The 10,589-nt window shown below is 41.5% G+C and overlaps 1 protein-coding gene across 5 annotated transcripts in view; it reads left to right on the top strand.

The window, feature by feature from the left end:
• Positions 1 to 1,119: 1,119 nt before the first annotated feature.
• GRB2 (growth factor receptor bound protein 2) overlaps positions 1,120 to 10,589 on the top strand; it is a 96,452-nt gene continuing 86,982 nt past the window's right edge. The window contains exons 1-2 of one of the 5 annotated variants that reach the window (XM_077163827.1): positions 1,120 to 1,332; positions 6,664 to 6,863. In XM_077163827.1, coding sequence (XP_077019942.1) covers positions 6,786 to 6,863 — 78 coding nt within the window. In that variant the 5' untranslated portion in view covers positions 1,120 to 1,332; positions 6,664 to 6,785. Of the gene's footprint in view, positions 1,333 to 1,900; positions 2,035 to 2,447; positions 2,645 to 6,643; positions 6,864 to 10,589 lie in introns of those variants that run through there. The other 4 variants (XM_077163823.1, XM_077163826.1, XM_077163825.1 and 1 more) reach the window with 4 other exon arrangements.

The following is a 10,589-nucleotide window of genomic DNA, read 5'->3' as shown; positions in this document are numbered from 1 at the left end:
ATTTTTTCTCATCTGCCCATACCCTGGATAAAAGGAGCATCAGACACAAGGTTTTCACAATCACACAGTCATATTGTAAAAGCTATATTGTTATATAATCATCTTCAAGAATCAAGACTAATGGAACACAGTTCAGCAGTTTCAAGTACTTCCCTCCAGCCACTCCAATACACCATAAACTAAAAAGCAATATCTGTATAATGCGAAAGAATAACCTCCAAGATAACTTCTCAACTCGGTTTGAAATCTCTTAGCCACTGAAACTTTATTTTGTTCCACTTCTTTCTTTCCTCTTTTGGTCAAGAAGACTTTCTCAGTTCCATGAGACCAGATCCCAGCTCATCCCTGGGAGTCATGTCTCACTTCACCAGGGAGAATTACACCTCTTGGAGTCATATCCTACTTGGGGAGGAGGGCAGTGAGTTCATTTACCGAATTGGCTTAGAGAGAGACCCACATCTGAGCCACAAAAGAGGTTCTCTGGGGGGAGACTCAGGCATAATTATAAGTAGGCTTAGCTTCTCCTTTGCAGGAATAAGTTTGATTGAAGGCTCAGCCTATTGATTTGACTGTCCCCACTGCTTGCGAGAATGTCAGGAATTCCCTAGATAGGGAAGTTGAATATTTCCTTCTTTCTCCCCACACCTTCAAGGGGACCGTCGTAGGATCTTTTAGACCTAATACATATTAGGAGCATGATTTGATTAATGAACGAACGAATCCGTTATTTCATCTTACAATGCAGCGTTTGTATGGACCGGTTCTCAAACATTTCATGTTACGGTCCTCTATTTAGCGTGCTTCATGTTGGAGAGGTATCCCCTCTTCCCTCATTCCCTTGCTGTGGTGTAAGGAGAAGGGAAAATGACTATGGTTTGGAAAGAGTTACACCTTCGGGTCTGCGGCGTACTTTACTAGCTCTGGCACCGAGAGGGTTACGGCCACCAGGGGGCGGAGCCTTCCCAGTGCCACCTGCTGCGGACCGGCCTGGCGCGTGCGCCTTGGCACCTAGATGGTGTCTACCTTGCGAGGGCCCGGCCTAAAAGGAGCGCTTGCGCTCTGGGCCTTTTCCTCCGGGGGAAGTCTCGCGGAGGCGGGGTGGGGCGGGGCCACGCGGAGATGTTCTCGCGGGACCCCGACGAGGAGCGGAAGCGAGGAGGCTGAGGTGCTTCGGCAACCGGGCGGCGGCGGTGGCGGCGGCAACGGTCACGAAAGCTGGTTCTGACGGCGGCGGACACAGACGCTGCCCTAGGGGAGCAGCAGCAGGGTCGGCGGTCGCTCGCACCGCTGCGGAGGGGCCGGCCCGGCGCGGAGCAGAACAGCTGCGCCACGGTGAGTGCGGGCGGCGGCGTTCGGCGCTGCTCGGGTGCCTCTTCCTCCCGGCCCCGCGGCGGGAGTCGACCCCGGGGGTCGAGCCGAGCCCGCCCCGGGCCGCCGGGCCGGCCGCGGATCTCGGGTCGGGTAGGCGAGGCCTGGGACGAGGAGCGGAGTCTCCGGGGCTCGGGTCTCCACGTTTCCTCTTTTCGGACGCTTCCTTCCTGGGGACTGTCTTCCTTCGCCCGCGGCTCTCAGGCAGAGCCTGGGACCCCGGGGGCCCCTTGGGGTGATTCTCCTTGAAAGTCCACGTTTATCTTGAGGGTTTGCTCTGAAGGGGCTCGGGAGAATCCCGAGAGGCGCTGGGTGCTCATTTTCTGAGTCAGTCTGACTTAGCCCAGGAGGCGGGGGATTCGGGGCAGGCTGCAAATGTGATGCTTCTTCGACGTGCACGGCCACCACGTCACCAAGTGTTGGTGTTCGGGGCCCGAATTTCATGAGGGAATCCTCCAACCTTGTCAGTACCGTGCGTTAGAACGTTTACTCTCGGAGCCGGGAGAGATGCCATTATTTCTGTCGCTGTTTTTTTTGGGGGGGGAGGGAGTTGGGGGGAGCTACTCTGAAAAATTGGGTAATTGGGTGGAATGCCCCAGGAACGATTTCGGCAAGAAACACGGATTTTTCACTTGCAGAGCTCTACGAATATATATCGTAAGCATTGTGAGTCTCGGCTTATGTAGAAAGTTATTCTAGGTTGGTTTAAAGTGCTATAAAAGTACGATTGGCAGAGGAGCTGAAGTTCACTCGAGGTCTAACTTGGTTCTGTGGACGCAGAAAATAGTTTGAAATACACATGAAGAAATTGGCATTTGTCTATTTTGGCTCTCTTGTCCCTCTTTCACTTTTTTCTTCAGTTATTGCTTTCCCTGTCTATCTCTAGGTATTTTCATTTTAGCATAGACACTAAATGCATTATTTGTATAATGCAAGTCATTTGCTTCCCCCCTCCCCTTCCCTTCCCCCCATCTACTTCCCCCCCTCCCTTCCCTTCCCTTCCCTCCCCTTCCCCTCCCCCCCAGTCTATTTCCCCTTCCTCCTTAGTGTCCTGTCTCAAAAGCCTCTTCTGCAGTTTGGTGTAGGCTGTACATTCTCTCCCTCATTTAAAGGTTCCGTTTTCTTTCTTGGGAAGATACCCTCATTCCGGCTTCCATTCCTTAACGTTTAAGCGGTCACTGTGTTCCTTCAGCCAGCCAGAAGGGTTGCTAGAATTCCACGGGAAGCTTAAGTTGTCCCTCTGGGAACTGGGAGGCTCAAAGGATTGAATTCATCCGTAAGTAATCGATACTGCCACTAGGTCACAAATGTAGTTTGCTTGTGTTATTTGTGTTCTGGTGTTTTCTTTGCTTTAAGATAGTGCTTTTGGGCCTGCTTATGCTTTTTTCCCTGTATCATTTATATTTAGGGAGATTGGGTCAATTTGGGGCTTGTATGACTTTAACTTTTAATGGGAGTAACGGTTAATGTTAAAAAAATGAAAATCATTTAAACTTATTATGCAATGGCCTTAAGATGACATGAAAAATTTAAGGGAATAGAACTTATTTAGACCATTGATGAGGTAGTTAAATTATTATTAACCCATTGAAATACTATTTTTTCTCAGTGTCTTTTCCCTACGTTTGTGATAGCATCCTTTTTGAGAGGGTAGAAATAGATAACTTTATTTGCTCTGTTGCCTCTTCCCATAGTCAGAATTTTCCAAATCTCAAGATGAAAGAAATTAGTTCTTGATAATCAGCCTTCTTTCATAATGAAAACAAGCATTTAAATAAATGGTTTTAGGTAGTTTCAGCAAGTGTATTCAGGTTTGGGAGGATTACTAGGATTTGAATACTTCATGGTACTTAGAGATTTTTTCCAGTAATTCTTGTTATCATGTCAGATATTATGCAGCAGCAGGAGAATTGCATTATGTTTGAAGAAATGAAGTAATACAGAATAGAGAGCTACCATAATTTAAAAGAAATTAATAGTTACCTGCTTAAATTAGAAGAACTCTCCAGCATTATTGAATGACCATTTAGATTCTTTTTCTTTCTTTTTTTGTCCAAAATGGCTTTTTTCTAGTTGTGCCAAGTGAATGTGTGTTATTTTCATTTTATACAAAACATTGTAGTTCACTGTCTGGCATGTAAATTTTTAAATCTTAAGATGCCTTTATTGTACAGCGGTAATTCTTAAAGTTTAGTATGTGTAAGAAGCATCTGGGGCTCTTATTTAAAATCAGGTTCTGGGCAAAAGGCCCTTTCATTGCAGAACTCCAGGGCCCCTTACCACTCTGAATCTGTCTGTGAATTTTGGGTAGTTTTGATGCAGATGATCCGTGAACCAAAACTTTTCTTCCAGGATGCAGCTTGCTTATGGTAAAGAATGAGACTGAGCGTGGCTTAAAGTTACTCAACCGAAAGTACAGCTCTTCTATATACAAAGTAAATATTTAGAAGCCTAGTAGAATAAGTGACTGTCTGATGTGATTCATTTTTAAATGTGTAAATATTTGACTATTGTTAGGACTGTGATGTGAAATAATTTAATTTTAAAGTTTATATTTGAAAGAGCTCTTAATTTTTCAGAGTTCTTCTAAGTCTATATATAAATGGAAGATTTAGATTTAATGTGATAACATGTGGACCCCTCTTTGAAAAGGGTCTGATCTTGCAAGTTAGCATCTCTTGAGCACTTTATGCCAGAGACTGTACTTTCTAATCAACAGAATAACTTTCTAAGGTAGGTGCTGTTGTTATCCCCATTTTCCAGCTGAGGATATATTGAGGATTAGGGAATGTAAATTATTTCTCCAGTGTCCCCACCCAGTTACTAAGTGGTGAAGTGACTGTTGAATCCAGGTCTAATTCTAGAGCATCAGTTAGCAAAAGTAATACATGCTTATTGTAAAAACAATGAAATACAATTGAGGTGTATGTATAGTGTAGAAAGTAAAAGTATTCTTTGTTCTTGCTCCACATATGACTATCATTAACTTTCTGAACTTTTTTTTAGCACACACTGATACATTATTTGCTTTACATATGTAGAAAGATATTTTTTAGATACACTCATGGATATTGATAAAATAGATATGTATTTTGTGCATTGTTTTGTGAAACTGTTTCAGTGAGTGAGATAAATCCTCAAAGTGGGATTGCTGGATCAGGGGTACGTATTTAAAAATTGTCAGTAGATATTACCAACTTACTCTCAGAAAAGAGTACTTGGCAGAATGTGGGTTAAGTGATGGTTTTATTATTATAACCTGGATACAAGCACATTGTCTGGCTCCCTAAATTTATGTTGAATAAATGAACATGGGTAGGATAGGCTGTTTACCTACTTTATGACAGAGACTGGGTATTGTATATCTTAAAAAAAAATTGCATATTAGCAGATGAAAGAAATCTCATTTTAATTTGCAGTTTTTAATAGTGAGGTTGGGTATCTTTTCAGATTTTAAGATCTAATTTTGAGTTCCTGTCCTATATTAGGCTGTTCATGTATATTAATCTATAATGTTTAATTTAATGCTCAGTGAAATATATAGTGCAGATTTCATTATCCCCATTTTAAAGATGAGAAAACTGGGGCTTGTTTAAAAAAACTTGACCAAAATTTATAGGTTTATATCTGGGTCATTATTTGAACCCAGTTCAGCCAGCACCAGCGATCATATGGATTCTTGACACTAAATTGTCTTGGGCCAGTTAAGTGACGTATTTCATTTTCTGTGAATTTGGGGGAAATAAAGTTAAATGGAAGAAAGAAAAGAAAATCCTACAAATGTCTTTAGAAGACAACACTTTAGAATACAATGTATGTGGCTTGAAATGAACAATTAAAGTTATACTTGCCTTTCTTGAAATTCCCTCCCTGTGATGGACTATATAGAGATATGTGCTGCTAACACTTTAGAGATAATCAAATTAGACTTCAGGACAGAATAATAATAATCACTCAAGCCCCTCAGATAAATTCTCTGCTAGGTAGTAATTATCCAAGAGAGGTGTCACTGAAAATATCTGTCCCCATTCTGCCAGTACCAGTGTTGTTTTCTGCTTTTGTTTAGCGTGTATGAAAATAGAGACTGAGCAAGCTATAAGGTGGCTTTCTTTTCCTTTAGTTAAACAAAGGCCTAGGTTGAGTCCCCCCTATTCATAGTCAAAGACTTCAGAGTTAGCTCCAGCAGGGATTGTCTGCACAATGACAGCTCATCATTCCCTGATAACCAAAGGGTTATCTGCAAGATGCAGCCTGAATCAGCTTAGTATGCTTCTCTTGCTCTGGGAAAGCAGCTCTTCTCAGGATAACTGTATGAAAGGCTTCTGTTTGACCTCCTACTATCTCTGCTCTTTCTTTCTCCTGACGAGATATTTGGCCGCTCAGATTCTGAAAATGGAATTCCTTTTGAGTGTAGATCAGGACTTCAGCTTTGCTACTTAGGAGATTTAGAAATAACATGGAGGCTGTTTCTGGAATACTAAGCCTTGGTCATCTGTTTCAGGTGTGGAGGAGTGGGGTCCCTAAGACTGTCTTGGGGGTCTTTCGGGGAGAGGGAGCCTTAGACAAGAGATGTATGCCAACTAAAAGCTCTGAGGCTGGATTTCTTGTCTCTAGTTGTGGGACAATCACAGTTTGGAAGTGGTGGTGGTGGGTAGGGAGGCGCATGTGCTCATTGTAGCAAATTGAATGACAAAATAATTCCTCTGTTCACTTTCTCCTGCTTTCCTAGGAGCAGATGGAGGTTTAGTTTCTGATAAAAGCCTAAAGCAGCTGCTCAAGCCCAAAGCTTTCATTGCTTGTTTTTGACTGTGGAGTAGGGGAGCCAGTGTTCTTAGGAAAACGGAAAGGTTGGTGGGGAAAAAGGAGGGAGATGGGCTATTTAATTGAGAAAAGCCAGGTGTCCTCCTCCCCAGGGTGAGGCCTTTCTTTCAGTGGACTGCTTTTTTTGTGCCCCAGAAGAGAGTGTAAGGGGTAAGGGAGGAAAGGCGGAGACTGAACGGGACTCCAGCCCGGTGCGCACACCCAGCGGGAAGGAAGAGGAAGTATGTTCTGGAATAGCTCAAGCAGTTACTGCCATTGGCCGGCAGGCCTGTCAGTCGCCTGGGGGCTGAAGCTAAAAGAAGGAAGGAGATCTGGGCTACTGCCTGAAAGGGAGGGAGGGGGGCTGAGCTGGGCTGAGCCAGGGGGCGTGGGGGCTGGGACTGCAGACAGATTGGCAGGGCGGGGCTGCCTTCCAGCCTGGCCACTTCCCTTAATGGTCCCTTTTCTGATTCAGGGCCGCATTGTGTGTCCCAGGGTGCAGGAGCAAGTCCCAGAAGAGAGACAAGGCTGAGCCCAGAGTGCTGGGTTGCTTCAAGCAGGGAAGACTCCCTCCCCCTTCCCTGCTTCAGGCTGCTGAGCACTGAGCAGCTCTCAGAATGGAAGCCATCGCCAAATATGACTTCAAAGCTACTGCAGACGATGAGCTGAGCTTCAAAAGGGGGGACATTCTTAAGGTAAGTGTTGATGCCTAGCACAATGCTGAGCTCGCCTCTCCTTGTAGTCACCTGTCTTTCTTTGCCTTAATAACACACAAAGAAGCTGTGCTCGTTCTTTTTAAATTCTGCACTTTTAGCATTTACCATTGTGTTTGATCTCGATAGCTTGAGATAGATGCTGAGTAGAATATTAAATCTGACTTAAGAGAGTTGGGACGATTTAACAGCCTTTGTGTGAATGCCTGAAGTATTTCCATTTGTTTGTTGATGATATTGGTGATATTTCAAGCAAAGTTAGGGTTTGTAAAGAAGTATATGAGTAAATTGATTCATCTGGTGGCGTTTTATTAAAAAAATCTTCCTGAAGCACATTAGAGGATTTTTTCTTAAAGATCTAACTTGAAGTATTTATGTAAGAGCATTCAATAAGTCTTTATTTTACATAGCCAAAAGATGTTTCCCTTCTGGAATGTGATCCTGGTAGGTTAGAAATTAATTTCACCTAGCTTAGAGAGGTTAGAAGTATATGCCAAAATTCGTTATCGAACCTCAGTGTATTTTCTTTGGGGAAAAAAAAAGAATCTTCTAAATAAATAATTAGGTTCACTATAATGTTGTACAAATCAAATTTTGATTTTCTTAAAAGAGACTTGAGAAGCAATTAGGCCATATTAAACTCTAATTGCAGAAAAGAAACCTGCTGACAGTTTAAAAATAAGCTGCTTTTAGCATTTGTAGCTCATTTTGAGCCCCACTATTTACCCTAGGATTTGCTCTCCACCTGGCACATGTTAATTATGTTGTTTACCCAATTGACTGGAGCAGTTTGCCCTTCTTGGACATGTAATTTATTTTTACAAGGGTGGGTGTTATTGAACACTGAGTCAGTTTTAAATGAGGAAAACCTCAAGTTTAACATTTTGAGTGTTTACTGTGACTCGTTTTGACCTTTTCCCCTCTAGGCTTTAGTTTGACGATCATTGGGAATCTGCCACCTATTTGCTTACTATCCCTAAATGAAATTTTTAGAATTTTAGAAAGAGGAAGAATGTGGAAATGAAGAAATATGATCCTACATAAAAAGACTTATTATTTTTTTTAAGTTACGTGGAGACCAGTTTGTTCTTGTTGGCCAAGCTGTAGAGTTCTACTCTGAGCCTGCTTGCACAGTAGTTTCTTAATGTTAGAAATTTAGGTCGATCTTCATAGAACGTGATATTGAGGAGCCCTTTAACGAGAAGAAAACTCTGTGTGTTTGTGTGTGTTTGGGTGTTCGTATTCTTTTCAGAATTATTTATATGACCCTAAGCTTTTTGAGATGATTCTCAAAGTCAGTCCTAAATTGTCAGAAAGCAGACAGAACCAGCTTTGGGTTTTAGAATGACATAGGTTTTCTGTTTCTCTTTCCTTAACAGAGCTAGAAATCAAAGCGAATGTAACTTAGACTACTAAATTACCCTGTGTGATTGATGCACATGGGGGATAATTTGATGATTTCATAGGCGATTACTGATTTCAGCAGATAATCTGTTCATGATGTCATCATAAGATTGGCTTCACAAGTCCCCAGTATTGTAGCCTGTACAAAAGCCCTTTTGGGACCAGTTTTTTTTAAACATTGATTTCTCTATTGAGTTTACCCTAGAAACTTGAACCTGAAAGGCTGGAAGGTCATCTTTTTTTCTAAGTATATCGTGTTATAGTTATCACTAGAACAACAAATTAAAATAAAACCAGGGGTTTATGGTTCCATCTTAAGAATTTTTAAATTAGAACTTTCCCTGATTACCAACCTAGACCATGAGCATTCTATAAATTTTCCAAATTATAAGATTGGCTAACTCTTGAGCATGTATAAAACCCTTCTCTTCCGTCCTGTAATTAGGGAAGATGATATTGTTTAACGTTTCCCCCATATAGCATAGATTTTTCAGAACTATTTATGGTGGGTGAGAAAGTGAATCAATCACAGCACTCACATTTGGTTTTAAATTTTCCTTAGGGAGAGAGAAAAATACATGTATTCGGTTTTTTCTAATTTGGTAGATAACTGGGAGTGAAGTCATAAGGCCATTATTGCTTTATCACCGGTGGCCATTAGCTGTTGGTTAGTAATCTTGTGGCTTCACTCCAAAAAAAAAAGAATGACAATACAGTAGTGGCCCTTTGTCTCATAACTGTGAAACAGCTGAGTGAAGAGGAGGTACAATGCTTTATCTGAAAAGCTTTTATTAAAAAAGAGCTAATTCTTCAAGAAGTCACTGGCTGCTTTTGAGTGGCTTTGATTTGATAACTCTTTAGGATGTTCAGAGGTGATTGAAGTAGCATTGACTGGTTTAACTTGATTACAATAGGTGTATATTTGACCTCTCCTGATAAAGGGGACGTGTGCATATGGGTTCCCCCCCCAACATGGATTTTGAAAGGCTTTTATTTGAAGATAGTGAAATCGAGAGGGGCTTAGATCACAGGTAGAGGTATTCAGAAGGGTTATATCCTTTCACCATCTTTAAGTTCGATTACTTTTTTTGTATATTCATCATCACCATCATTTCTTAGAACATCTGCATCAATTCAGAAAAAGAAATAAAACAAAACAAAAAAATTCGTATATACCATATCCTGATTAACTCTTAATGTTGACATCTATCCTCCAGCAGACCACTTCTGTACTTTGTAGCTACACATTAACCTGTCCTGCCCTCAGGGAAGAGAAAAAGGAAAGCATTTTACTGGAAGCCTAAAGTTGAATAGAATGTTACCTTCTCTTGGTTTTCTCTTGATTAGGATGGGTGGGAGGGAGAGAGCACATGGGCATAAATAAAATGGGAGGAATTGCTCTTCTGTTGCAGGTTTCAGTTCTTGCCTGGCTAAAATGAACCTAAATTTCGCCACTGATATAGGACAAGCTTCAATAGTTCCAGGGGTTCTCCTCTGAACAAGACTCCTGAATAATCCATCCTAAAGCACATAAAACCTGAGCTTACCCAGGAGTTGCACCTGCCACTTAGGGGCTTATGTACATGTACTTCAAACAGTGCTGCACAGGAATTGAGACCGTTTTTGAGCTCTTAGACCTCTGATCGTTTCATCCTAGAGCCAGCTTCTGGTTTTCTATCATGGCAGACCTTTGGATCTAGGAAGGCTCATCTAGATGGCTCCTACTCTGTCTAGCACTAACCAGTTTCCTAAACTACTAAAGTACTTAGAAGTAGGACTTGACCTCACATTTGGATCTTTGAAGCGTTCTTTTATCTCAGGGTTGCTCACTCTGATTGATGTTTCATATCAGTCATACTCACTCAGCATCTCCTTGAGCCTCATCCTGGGATTAGTTGCTTCTTGAATTGGGAAAGAAATAGAAATGTCTTCTTCCTTAAGAAACTATAAAATCAAATGAAACTTACTAAGCAGTAATGATTAGAATATTTTTGAAACAGGAAAAACCTTTAAAAATCTCTTCATCTGCACTATTATTACTTTATAGATGAGGAAATGATGGTCCATACCGTAGAAATTAAATGATTTCTCCAAGATGGCACAACTGTTAATAGTACTTTGTATTTAATGGAATGTTAAAGTTCTGTTACACTCAGTAAACAATAAAAATACTAAGTAGTATTTAATGGAATGTTTAAGTTCTGTTACACACTGTAATTGCTAGAATAATTCTGGAAGGGAAGAGCTTGGCAGGAGCTGAAAACCATGTTGGAGAGGTGTGACTTGAACTGGACCTTGTGAAAT

This window comes from Tamandua tetradactyla, chromosome 6 (genome assembly GCF_023851605.1).
Source record: "Tamandua tetradactyla isolate mTamTet1 chromosome 6, mTamTet1.pri, whole genome shotgun sequence".
NCBI classification, from domain to species: domain Eukaryota; kingdom Metazoa; phylum Chordata; class Mammalia; order Pilosa; family Myrmecophagidae; genus Tamandua; species Tamandua tetradactyla.
The sequence above is the reverse complement of the archived record's forward strand: the minus strand, read 5'-3'. Positions and strand labels throughout refer to the sequence as shown.